This window comes from Oncorhynchus tshawytscha, unplaced genomic scaffold (assembly GCF_018296145.1).
Source record: "Oncorhynchus tshawytscha isolate Ot180627B unplaced genomic scaffold, Otsh_v2.0 Un_contig_5015_pilon_pilon, whole genome shotgun sequence".
Taxonomy (NCBI): Eukaryota; Metazoa; Chordata; class Actinopteri; order Salmoniformes; family Salmonidae; genus Oncorhynchus; species Oncorhynchus tshawytscha.
Genome location: NW_024609820.1, coordinates 12,501 through 26,975, shown reverse-complemented (window position 1 = coordinate 26,975; position 14,475 = coordinate 12,501). Strand labels below are relative to the sequence as shown.

The window sequence follows — 14,475 nt, the reverse complement described above, 5'->3', positions numbered from 1 at the left end:
ACCTGGTTAAATAAAGGTGTTCTCAACTAGCCTACCTGGTTAAATAAAGGTGTTCTCAACTAGCCTACCTGGTTAAATAAAGGTGAAATAAAAAATGTCTGGGCCAACCAAGACGTCACAAAAACCAAATTGAGTCTGTATGCAGAACTCTGCAAAAATATCCTCTGTGTACAACGAAAAACACCAAATAATGCAGAGCAGAATAAGGCTGATACCAATTAACTATCAAAATCCAGAAAAGAGCCATTCAATTCTACAACCGCCTGAAAGGAAGCGATTCCCAAACACATTGGAAAGAATTAACAAAAAAAACAGAGCAGAATACCTGATCACTGTGACTGACCCAAAATGAAGGAAATCTTTAACTATGTACAAACTCAGTGAGCATAGCCCTGCTATTGAGAAAGGCCGCCGTAGGCAGACCTGGTTCTCAAGAGAAGACGGGCTATGTGCACACTGCCCACAAAATGAGGTGGAAATTGAGCTGCACTTCCTAACCTCCTGCCAAATGTATGACCATATTAGAGACACATATTTCCAGCAGATTACAGACCCACAAAGAATTTCAAAACAAATCCAATTTTGATAAGCTCCCATATCTATTGGGTGAAATACCACAGTGTGACATCACAGCAGCAAGATGTGTGACCTGTTGCCACGAGAAAAGGTCAACCAGTGAAGAACAAACACCATTGTAAATACAACCCATATTTATGTTTATTTATTTCTCCCTTTGTACTTTTAACTATTTGCACATCGTTACAACACTGTGTATATACAAAAAATAATGACATTTGAAAAGTCTCTATTCCTTTTGTGAGTGTAATGTTTACTGTTAATTAAAATAAAATCACTTTTGTTTATTATCTATTTCACTTGCTTTAGCAAACATATAAAACCATTGAAACGTTTGGTGTCACTTAGAAATGTTTTGAAAGAAAAGCACATTTTTTTAACATCAAATTGATCAGAAATACAGTGTGGACATTGTTAACGTTGTAAATGACTATTGTAGCTGGAAACGGCAGATATTTAATGGAATATCTACATAGGCGTACAGAGGCCCAGTATCAGCAACCATCACTCTTGTGTTCCAATGGCACGTATTGTTAGCTAATCCAAGTTTATCATTTTAAAAGACAGAGCAAACTGTCTCTAACCAGAATAGAAAGAGGAGTGGGAGGCCCCGGTGCACAACTGAAGAAGAGGACAAGTACATTCGTGTGTCTAGTTTGAGAAACAGACACCTCTTAAGTCCTCCAATGGCAGCTTCATTAAATAGTACTCACTCTCAACATTAACAGTGAAGAGGCGACTCAGGGATGCTGGCCTTCTAGGCAGAGTTCCTCTGTCCAGTGTCTGTGTTATTTTGCCCATCTTAACCTTTCCTTTTTATTGGTGAGTCTGAGATATGGCTTTTTCTTTGACACTCTGCCTAGAAGGCCAGCATCTCAGAGTTGCCTCTTCACTGTTGACGTTGAGACTGGTGTTTTGCGGGTATTGTTTAATGAAGATGCCAGTTGAGGACTTGTGAGGTGTCCGTTTCTACAACTAGACACAAATGTACTTGTCCTCTTGCTCAGTTGTGCACCGGGGCCTCCCACTCCTCCTATTCTGGTTAGAGAAAGTTTACGCTGTTCTGTGAAGGGAGTAGTACACAGCGTTGTACGAGATCTTCAGTTTCTTGCCAATTTCTCGCATGGAATAGCCTTCATTTCTCAGAACAAGAATAGACTGACGAGTTTCAGAAGAAAGTTCTTTGTTTCTGACCATTTTGAGCCTGTAATCGAACCTAAAGTCTAAAGGCCAGTTTTATTCCTTCTTTAAATCAGCACAACAGTTTTCAGCTGTGCTAACATAATTGCAAAAGGGTTTTCAAATGATCAATTAGCATTTTAAAATTATAAACTTGGCTTAGCTAACACAACTTGGCATTGGAACACAGGAGTGATGGTTGCTGATAATGGATATTCTGATTGGATATTCTGATTGCTGATATGTAGATATTCCATTTTCAAAAATCAGCCATTTCCAGTTACAATAGTCATTTACAACATTAACAATGTCTACACTTCTGATCAATTTGATGTTATTTTAAATCGACCAAAAAAATTTGCTTTTCTTTCAAAAACAAGGACATTTCTAAGTGACCCCAAACTGTTGAATGGTAGTGTATGTTGTCCATGTCAATAAAGCCATTTGAATTTAAATTGAATTGAGAGAGCCAGAGTGAGAGACAGAGTGAGAGACAGAGTGAGAACAAGAGTTCATGCCTGTAAGTCACTGTGGATAAAATGCTAAATGCCATAGATTATTGTGATTCTTATGAAGTGAAATGTTGGCAGCCCTACATGGTCCATAACAACACCTTCTACAGCAACCCATTAGATACACCTACACCTGTGTGTGCAGTTTGGAGCCCTACATGGTCCATAACAACACCTTTACAGCAACCCATTAGATACACCTACACCTGTGTGTGCAGTTTGGAGCCCTACATGGTCCATAACAACACCTTCTACAGCAACCATAGATACACCTACACCTGTGTGTGCAGTTTGGAGCCCTACATGGTCCATAACAACACCTACATGGTCCATAACAACACCTGGTAACAACACCCTGTCTAACAACACCTACATTGGTCCATAACAACCTACACCTGTGGTCCATTTAGAGCCCTACATGGTCCATAACAACACCTACATGGTCCATAACAACACCTACATGGTCCATAACAACACCTACATGGTCCATAACAACACCTCACAAAGGTGTTTCTTTTCTTCCATTGTCAGATTTTCCTGGAAACGCCCTCCACTCTATACACAACAGAATCAGAGACATGAAATGAACAGACACACACACACACACACACACACAGAGACACACACACACAGACACACACACACACACACACACACACACAGAGACACACAGAGACACACACACACACACACACAGAGACACACACACACACACACACACAGCAGTGTTCTCTCAGAAAGTAAACGACTCAGTGCTAATCCAGATTTTCAATTAGCACTTATCTCCCGTTCCTACGGCGATAACAGCCAGGCAATTACATGGCTGATTCAGACAGTGGCGGGACTCTGTGTGTGTTTGTCGGAAGAGAGAAAAAGAGAGACAGAGATAGAGAGAGACACAGACTGACAGAGACTAAAAGAGAGAGAGACAAAGAGAGACCGAAAGAGAGAGAGGGAGAGATATGGAGAGAAAGAGGAAGAGAGAGAGAGAGAGAGACAGAGACCCAACCAAATCATGAGAAAACAAAAAGACGAACCCAAACTTAAAGCTTTGACTATGTACAGACTCAGTGAACATAGCCTTGCTCAGTGAACATAGCCTTGCTCAGTGAACATAGCCTGTGAACATAGCCTTGCTATTGAGAAAGGTCGCCGTAGGCAGACCTGGCTCTCAAGAGAAGACAGGCTACAGTGGCTGAACCACTAAAAGTTGTGTGATTATGCTGAGGACTTAGAGGTAATGTGTGGTCTAGTACAGTACCCTGCGTCACCACTTCATTTCTCCAGACCACCACAAGGGGCGTTAGAGCACCGATTATGCTTCTGGGTCCTACTGTGTCTCTAACTGACAATGAATGGGCGACATAAACCTACATAGAAACTGATAATTGTGTACGACTTCAGTATGACTCACTAAAACTGTTGTTTCACTAAGGTTTTTGTTATTTTATTTTGTTAGGATGATTTAGCTCAGACAGGAGTAGTGTAGGAGCCACTCCAGACCGGTCACGTTGTACAGCGGCCTGAGTGGCACAGCGGTCTGAGTGGCACAGCGGTCTGAGTGGCACAGCGGTCTGAGTGGCACAGCGGTCTGAGACACTGCATAGCAGTGTAAACTGTGTTGCTACAGATGCTGGTTCAATACCCGTGCCGGGCCTTGACGTTTTCCCTCGCTCATTTTACGTTATTTGAGAATGAAATAATCTCCAAAATATAATTTTTTTATACAAAGCAATGATTATTATTATTATTATTATTATTATTATTAATTTAGAATGATATAAAAGCCCGTTGGATATTCTCTCAGATATATTATGAACCCTGTTATTAGCAGGACAATATATATTGGTCATATTGGTCATGGCTCCCGAGTGGCTCACAATGAGATTACCTTGCAGTTCTCCAGCTGTATCTACTGAAAGCTCACAAGGTTCAAGGCAAGAGGGCAGGGGGCACGGGATGGGCTGCAGAGCCGCGCACAGAAGACTGACCTAGCCCATGGACCCCCCGCTACACTGGCAACACGAAGTGCATTGCACTAATAATGGTGCTGACGAGGGAAAGGTTCGCGCTGTTCTGTTCTTAGCGCCAGTCTGCACCTTGAAACTAAAACATTTTTTTTTTAAATATATATTTTTTTAAACCTTTACTTAACCAGGCAAGTCAGTTATGAACAAATTCTTATTTTCAATGACGGCCTAGGAACAGTGGGTTAAGGGGCAGAGACAGATTTGTACCTTGTCAGCTCAGGGGTTTGAACTTGCAACCTTGCGGTTACTAGTCCAACGCTCTAACCACTAGGCTACCCTGCCGCCCCTGCCGCCTAATAATGGCATCTTTATGCTTTCATTAATAAAATGATAAAAATACTGTTTCAAAATGCCAATGTTTATTTAGTTATGGATTCATAACGAATCACTACGGGAATAAATATCACTGAATTACAGAAATATCCTCCAATCCTCTAAATGCAATTATTGGCGGAAAGTCACGTCATATTTTAGGCGACATGAGTCTCACTAGTGTTGAGTAATGTTCCGTGTAGGTCTGATTTATTTAAAGAGCATATTGAGGTTAGAAACAATAGGATTTGAAGCAACTACAACCATTTCAGCTGTTTAGAGCTGCTCTGAGACAAGCATGGGGACTGGTCCTGATAAATCTATCAGATCTATATTTTGACTGAATCTCCATTTGAGTATTGGTTAGACTACAATTATACAGTTAGAGTGTAGAAATGTTATGCTCTTAGTGTAACCTTTATTAGGCAAGTCAAAGTCTTACTTACAAGGACTCCTTCCTCCCCGTCGGGGAATTGAACCCCGGTCCGCACGACAGGGATTCTCTAGTTAAATAGCCCAGTACTGTACTCACGACCATCACGTTGTACAGCGTCATATTTTCCATTCCATCCTAACATAAACCCTGAGGGTTTTTAGTTGTTGTCCTTGGAATAGAAACACCATAATATTAATCTAATTAATTAAGCAACATTTCTTAAAATCAGTCCCATATACTAGGTTTTCATTTCTCGAGTACAGCCAGTATTGAAGGCTATCAAATGCTCCTCAAACAAGCCCTCCGGTGGTCAAACTATCACTAACTGGCATTAATAGTAACAGTGGCACCATGCAACCCGCAGTACGCTGCAACTTTTAAAGGACGAACCACTGCAGGTTCAACACTGCCCACAACATGAGGTGGAAACTGAGCTGCACATCCTAACCTCCTGCCAAATCTATGACCATATTAGAGACACATATTTCCTCAGATTACACAGATCCACAAAGAATTAGAAAACAAATCCAACTCCCATATCTACTGGGTGAAATACCACAGTGTGACATCACAGCAGCAAGATTTGTGACCTGTTGCCACAAGAAAAGGGCAACCAGTGAAGAACAAACTAGAGGGCCGTGTCAGCTGACCTGTAGTCTGGTGATGATGGGTCGTACTTCCTCAGGGAAATGCATGGCCACCAGGTCAGCTGACTTGGCAGGGTCAAGGGTCACCAGCTCCGCAATGTGCAGCAGGGCCTTGTCCCAGACACAGTGTTTCTCCTCTGAGCTGTAGCCAGGCATGGACAGCAGGTTGTGGATGTAGTTGAAGATCTCTTCCTGTTGACATGTCAATAAGACCAGTGTGAACTTCATCCATGCAAGGGTCAGAACCTACTGTCTACTGGGTGGTACGCTGCACAATACCTTTCTCAGAGGGTCTCTGAGGTAGCAGTCCAGAATCTTATCATACAGATGCTTCTGCTCATACAGAAACTCACAGATCTGGTAGCTGAGAGGAGGACAGAGGGGGAGGGAGAGAGGAGGAGGGGGAGGGAGAGAGAGGGGGAGGGAGAGAGAGGGGGAGGGAGAGAGGGGACAGAGGGGAGGGAGAGAGGAGGAGGGGGAGAGAGGGGGGGGAGAGAGAGGGGAGGGAGAGAGGAGGACAGAGGGGGAGGGAGAGAGGAGGACAGAGGGGAGGGAGAGGGAGGACAGAGGGGGAGGTAGAGAGGAGGACAGAGGGGGAGGTAGAGAGGAGGACAGAGGGGGAGGTAGAGAGGAGGACAGAGGGGGAGGTAGAGAGGAGGACAGAGGGGGAGGTAGAGAGGAGGACAGAGGGGGAGGTAGAGAGGAGGACAGAGGGGGAGGTAGAGAGGAGGACAGAGGGGAGGGAGAGAAGGGGACAGATGGGAGGGAGAGAGGAGGACAGAGGGGAGGGAGAGAGGGGGAGGGAGAGAGGAGGAGGGGGAGAGAGAGGGGGGAGGGGAGGGAGAGAAGGAGGACAGAGGGGGAGGGAGAGAGGAGGACAGAGGGGGAGGGAGAGAGGAGGACAGAGGGGGAGGGAGAGGGGGAGGAGTTAGTGGTTGAATATAGTATATATACTATACAAGTATATTCATAGAGAGAGAGACAGAGGGAGAGACAGAGAGAAAACAGAGAGAGGATAAAAGAGGATAACTCACAACTCTGCCTTCTCAGCCAGTCCCAGTAGTCGTCCCTCATCAAACTGGACCACACCTCCCACCTGCAGCAGCTCCAACAGCACCTGGGAACCAATCACAGCCTCCACTGGATCACATGACCTGACCAATCCACAGGCAACGCTTGGAAAAAGAGCCCTAGGGGCAAATCTGAAATGGCACCCTATTCCGTAAATAGTGCACGACTTTAGTCCTGAACCTTGGAGTGACAGAGTGGTCTACCTGTTGTCTCTCTGTGTGTCTGGAGTCGTCGTCTGGACTACACAGGAACTCCAGAACCTGTGGAACAACAACACAAAACATAGCTCCAGGTTCTCCTACTGCCCAGTTTCAATAGAACACAACACGGCTCCAGGTTCTCCTACTGCCCAGTTTCAATAGAACACAACACAGCTCCAGGTTCTCCTACTGCCCAGTTTCAATAGAACACCACTCCAGGTTCTCCTACTGCCCAGTTTCAATAGAACACCACTCCAGGTACTCCTACTGCCCAGTTTCAATAGAACAACACAGCTCCAGGTTCTCCTACTGCCCAGTTTCAATAGAACACAATACGGCTCCAGGTTCTCCTACTGCCCAGTTTCAATAGAACACAACACTGCTCCAGGTTCTCCTACTGCCCAGTTTCAAAAGAACACAACACTGCTCCAGGTTCTCCTACTGCCCAGTTTCAATAGAACACAACACTGCTCCAGGTTCTCCTACTGCCCAGTTTCAAAAGAACACAACACTGCTCCAGGTTCTCCTACTGCCCAGTTTCAATAGAACACAACACTGCTCCAGGTTCTCCTACTGCCCAGTTTCAATAGAACACAACACTGCTCCAGGTTCTCCTACTGCCCAGTTTCAATAGAACACAACACTGCTCCAGGTTCTCCTACTGCCCAGTTTCAATAGAACACAACACTGCTCCAGGTTCTCCTACTGCCCAGGTTCAATAGAACACGGCTCCAGGTTCTCATACTGCCCAGTTTCAATAGAACACAGCTCCAGGTTCTCCTACTGCCCAGATTCAATAGAACACAACACCACTCCAGGTACTCCTACTGCCCAGTTTCAATAGAACAACACAGCTCTAGGTTCTCCTACTGCCCAGTTTCAATAGAACACCGCTCCAGGTTCTCCTTCTGCCCAGGTTCAATAGAACACGGCTCCAGGTTCTCCTACTGCCCAGGTTCAATAGAACACGGCTCCAGGTTCTCCTACTGCCCAGGTTCAATAGAACAACACAGCTCCAGGTTCTCCTACTGCCCAGGTTCAATAGAACAACACAGCTCCAGGTTCTCCTACTGCCCAGGTTCAATAGAACAGGTTCAATAGAACACGGCTCCAGGTTCTCCTTCTGCCCAGGTTCAATAGAACACGGCTCCAGGTTCTCCTACTGCCCAGTTTCAAAGAACACAACACTGCTCCAGGTTCTCCTACTGCCCAGTTTCAATAGAACACAACACTGCTCCAGGTTCTCCTACTGCCCAGTTTCAATAGAACACGGCTCCAGGTTCTCCTACTGCCCAGGTTCAATAGAACACGGCTCCAGGTTCTCCTACTGCCCAGGTTCAATAGAACACGGCTCCAGGTTCTCCTACTGCCCAGTTTCAATAGAACACAACACTGCTCCAGGTTCTCCTACTGCCCAGTTTCAATAGAACACACAGCTCCAGGTTCTCCTACTGCCCAGGTTCAATAGAACACGGCTCCAGGTTCTCCTTCTGCCCAGGTTCAATAGAACACGGCTCCAGGTTCTCCTACTGCCCAGTTTCAATAGAACACAACACCTCCAGGTACTCCTACTGCCCAGTTTCAATAGAACAACACAGCTCTAGGTTCTCCTACTGCCCAGTTTCAATAGAACACAACACTGCTCCAGGTTCTCCTACTGCCCAGTTTCAATAGAACACAACACGGCTCCAGGTTCTCCTACTGCCCAGGTTCAATAGAACACGGCTCCAGGTTCTCATACTGCCCAGTTTCAATAGAACACAGCTCCAGGTTCTCCTTCTGCCCAGGTTCAATAGAACACAACACCACTCCAGGTTCTCCTACTGCCCAGTTTCAATAGAACAACACAGCTCTAGGTTCTCCTACTGCCCAGTTTCAATAGAACACCAGCTCCAGGTTCTCCTACTGCCCAGGTTCAATAGAACACGGCTCCAGGTTCTCCTACTGCCCAGGTTCAATAGAACACGGCTCCAGGTTCTCCTACTGCCCAGGTTCAATAGAACAACACAGCTCCAGGTTCTCCTACTGCCCAGTTCAATAGAACACAACACTCCAGGTTCTCCTACTGCCCAGTTTCAATAGAACAAACACGGCTCCAGGTTCTCCTACTGCCCAGTTTCAATAGAACACAACACTGCTCCAGGTTCTCCTACTGCCCAGTTTCAATAGAACACAACACTGCTCCAGGTTCTCCTACTGCCCAGTTTCAAAAGAACACAACACTGCTCCAGGTTCTCCTACTGCCCAGTTTCAATAGAACACAACACTGCTCCAGGTTCTCCTACTGCCCAGTTTCAAAAGAACACAACACTGCTCCAGGTTCTCCTACTGCCCAGTTTCAATAGAACACAACACTGCTCCAGGTTCTCCTACTGCCCAGTTTCAATAGAACCAACACTGCTCCAGGTTCTCCTACTGCCCAGTTTCAATGAACACAACACTGCTCCAGGTTCTCCTACTGCCCAGTTTCAATAGAACACAACACTGCTCCAGGTTCTCCTACTGCCCAGGTTCAATAGAACACAGCTCCAGGTTCTCCTACTGCCCAGATTCAATAGAACACAACACCACTCCAGGTACTCCTACTGCCCAGTTTCAATAGAACAACACAGCTCTAGGTTCTCCTACTGCCCAGTTTCAATAGAACACGGCTCCAGGTTCTCCTACTCCCCAGGTTCAATAGAACACGGCTCCAGGTTCTCCTACTGCCCAGGTTCAATAGAACAACACAGCTCCAGGTTCTCCTACTGCCCAGGTTCAATAGAACAACACAGCTCCAGGTTCTCCTACTGCCCAGGTTCAATAGAACACGGCTCCAGGTTCTCCTTCTGCCCAGGTTCAATAGAACACGGCTCCAGGTTCTCCTACTGCCCAGTTTCAAAGAACACAACACTGCTCCAGGTTCTCCTACTGCCCAGTTTCAATAGAACACAACACTGCTCCAGGTTCTCCTACTGCCCAGTTTCAATAGAACACAACACTGCTCCAGGTTCTCCTACTGCCCAGTTTCAAAAGAACACAACACTGCTCCAGGTTCTCCTACTGCCCAGTTTCAATAGAACACAACACTGCTCCAGGTTCTCCCTGCCCAGTTTCAATAGAACACAACACTGCTCCAGGTTCTCCTACTGCCCAGTTTCAATAGAACACAACACTGCTCCAGGTTCTCCTACTGCCCAGTTTCAATAGAACACGGCTCCAGGTTCTCCTACTGCCCAGTTTCAATAGAACACAGCTCCAGGTTCTCCTACTGCCCAGATTCAATAGAACACAACACCACTCCAGGTACTCCTACTGCCCAGTTTCAATAGAACAACACAGCTCTAGGTTCTCCTACTGCCCAGTTTCAATAGAACACGGCTCCAGTCAGTTATTCACACTACAGGAAGTCTTTATACTGAGAGTATTGAATGACTAAGTACATAAACACATCTATCCTCTTCCTGTTGGAAGCAGCTGTTTGGAGCCAGGTGTTAAGTGCCAACTCCTCGCTTGAGGCCCAATGAACATTCACAGAGTAGAACCCTGTAGCTGAGAGGTGACGAAGGAAGTCCCTTAACACAGAACATAACATATCTATCCCTGTAACACAGAACACATCTATCCCTGTAACACAGAACACATCTATCCCTGTAACACAGAACACATCTATCCCTTTAACACAGAACATAACACATCTATCCCTTTAACACAGAACATAACACATCTATCCCTTTAACACAGAACATAACACATCTATCCCTTTAACACAGAACACATCTATCCCTTTAACACAGAACACATCTATCCCTTTAACACAGAACACATCTATCCCTTTAACACAGAACATAACACATCTATCCCTTTAACATAACACATCTATCCCTTTAACATAGAACACAACACATCTATCCCTTTAACACAACACATCTATCCCTTTAACATAGAACACATCTATCCCTTTAACACAGAACACATCTATCCCTTTAACACAGAACACATCTATCCCTTTAACACAGAACACAACACATCTATCCCTTTAACATAACACATCTATCCCTTTAACACAGAACATAACACATCTATCCCTTTAACACAGAACACATCTATCCCTTTAACACAGAACACATCTATCCCTTTAACACAGAACATAACACATCTATCCCTTTAACACAGAACACATCTATCCCTTTAACACAGAACACATCTATCCCTTTAACACAGAACACATCTATCCCTTTAACACAGAACACATCTATCCCTTTAACATAGAACACATTCTATCCCTTTAACACAGAACACATCTATCCCTTTAACACAGAACACATCTATCCCTTTAACACAGAACACATCTATCCCTTTAACACAGAACACATCTATCCCTTTAACACAGAACACATCTATCCCTTTAACACAGAACACATCTATCCCTTTAACACAGAACACATCTATCCCTTTAACACAGAACACACATCTATCCCTTTAACACAGAACACATCTATCCCTTTAACACAGAACACATCTATCCCTTTAACACAGAACACATCTATCCCTTTAACACAGAACACATCTATCCCTTTAACACAGAACACATCTATCCCTTTAACACAGAACACATCTATCCCTTTAACACAGAACACAACATCTATCCCTTTAACAGAACACAACACATCTATCCCTTTAACACAGAACACATCTATCCCTTTAACACAGAACACATCTATCCCTTTAACACAGAACACATCTATCCCTTTAACATAGAACACAACACATCTATCCCTTTAACACAGAACACATCTATCCCTTTAACACAGAACACATCTATCCCTTTAACACAGAACACATCTATCCCTTTAACATAACACATCTATCCTCCTAACACAGAACACATCTATCCCTTTAACACAGAACACAACACATCTATCCCTTTAACACAGAACACAACACATCTATCCCTTTAACATAGAACACAACACATCTATCCCTTTAACATAGAACACAAACACATCTATCCTTTAACACAGAACACATCTATCCCTTTAACACAGAACACATCTATCCCTTTAACACAGACATCTATCATTTATCCCTTTAACATAGAACATCATCTATCCCTTTAACATAGAACACATCTATCCCTTTAACACAGAACACACATCTATCCCTTTAACACAGAACACAACACATCTATCCCTTTAACACAGAACAGAACACATCTATCCCTTTAACACAGAACACATCTATCCCTTTAACACAGAACACATCTATCCCTTTAACACAGAACACATCTATCCCTTTAACACAGAACACATCTATCCCTTTAACACAGAACACAACACATCTATCCCTTTAACACAGAACACAACCTTTACATCTATCCCTTTAACACATCTATCCAGGTTCTCCTTGAACACATCTATCCCTTTAACACAGAACACAACACATCTATCCCTTTAACATAGAACACATCTATCCCTTTAACATAGAACACAACACATCTATCCCTTTAACACAGCACATCTATCCCTTTAACACAGAACACATCTATCCCTTTAACACAGAACATAACACATCTATCCCTTTAACATAGAACATAACACATCTATCCCTTTAACATAGCATATCTATCCCTTTAACATAGCACATCTATCCCTTTAACACAGAACACAACACATCTATCCCTTTAACACAGAACACATCTATCCCTTTAACACAGAACACAACACATCTATCCCTTTAACACAGAACATAACACATCTATCCCTTTAACACAGAACACAACACATCTATCCCTTTAACACAGAACACATCTATCCCTTTAACACAGAACACATCTATCCCTTTAACACAGAACACATCTATCCCTTTAACACAGAACACAACACATCTATCCCTTTAACACAGAACACATCTATCCCTTTAACACAGAACACATCACATCTATCCCTTTAACACAGAACACAACACATCTATCCCTTTAACACAGAACACATCTATCCCTTTAACACAGAACACATCTATCCCTTTAACACAGAACACAACACATCTATCCCTTTAACATAGAACAGAACACATCTATCCCTTTAACACAGAACACATCTATCCCAGAACATAGAACACATCTATCCCTTTAACACAGAACACAACACATCTATCCCTTTAACAGAACACATCTATCCCTTTAACACAGAACACATCTATCCCTTTAACATAACACATCTATCCCTTTAACACAGAACATAACACATCTATCCCTTTAACATAGAACACATCTATCCCTTTAACATAACACATCTATCCCTTTAACACAGAACATAACACATCTATCCCTTTAACACAGAACACATCTATCCCTTTAACACAGAACACATCTATCCCTTTAACACAGAACACATCTATCCCTTTAACACAGAACACATCTATCCCTTTAACACAGAACACATCTATCCCTTTAACAGAACACATCTATCCCTTTAACACAGAACACATCTATCCCTTTAACACAGAACACATCTATCCCTTTAACACAGAACACATCTATCCCTTTAACACAGAACACATCTATCCCTTTAACACAGAACACATCTATCCCTTTAACACAGAACACAACACATCTATCCCTTTAACACAGAACACATCTATCCCTTTAACACAGAACACATCTATCCCTTTAACACAGAACACATCTATCCCTTTAACACAGAACACATCTATCCCTTTAACACAGAACACATCTATCCCTTTAACACAGAACACATCTATCCCTTTAACACAGAACACATCTATCCCTTTAACATAGAACACAACACATCTATCCCTTTAACACAGAACATAACACATCTATCCCTTTAACACAGAACACATCTATCCCTTTAACACAGAACACATCTATCCCTTTAACATAACACATCTATCCCTTTAACATAGAACATAACACATCTATCCCTTTAACACAGAACACAACACATCTATCCCTTTAACACAGAACACATCTATCCCTTTAACATAGAACACAACACATCTATCCCTTTAACACAGAACATCCCTTTAACACAGAACACATCTATCCCTTTAACACAGAACACAACACATCTATCCCTTTAACACAGAACACAACACATCCCCTTTAACATAGAACACATCTATCCCTTTAACACAGAACACAACACATCTATCCCTTTAACACAGAACACATCTATCCCTTTAACACAGAACACATCTATCCCTTTAACACAGAACACATCTATCCCTTTAACACAGAACACATCTATCCCTTTAACACAGAACACATCTATCCCTTTAACATAGAACACAACACATCTATCCCTTTAACACAGAACACAACACATCTATCCCTTTAACACAGAACACATCTATCCCTTTAACACAGAACACATCTATCCCTTTAACACAGAACACATCTATCCCTTTAACACAGAACACATCTATCCCTTTAACATAGAACACATCTATCCCTTTAACACAGAACACAACACATCTATCCCTTTAACACAGAACACATCTATCCCTTTA

The 14,475-nt window shown here is 43.2% G+C and overlaps 1 protein-coding gene across 1 annotated transcript in view; it reads right to left on the bottom strand.

Annotated features, from left to right (window-relative positions):
- Positions 1–14,475, bottom strand: part of LOC112242349 (vacuolar protein sorting-associated protein 8 homolog) — a gene marked incomplete at its 5' end in the record, with an annotated part of 91,105 nt that overhangs the window by 64,582 nt on the left and 12,048 nt on the right. The window contains 4 exons of the mRNA XM_042318965.1: positions 5,696–5,884; positions 5,972–6,056; positions 6,727–6,809; positions 6,967–7,023. Of these exons, the coding sequence (XP_042174899.1) occupies positions 5,696–5,884; positions 5,972–6,056; positions 6,727–6,809; positions 6,967–7,023 (414 nt within the window). The remainder of the gene's footprint in view (positions 1–5,695; positions 5,885–5,971; positions 6,057–6,726; positions 6,810–6,966; positions 7,024–14,475) is intronic.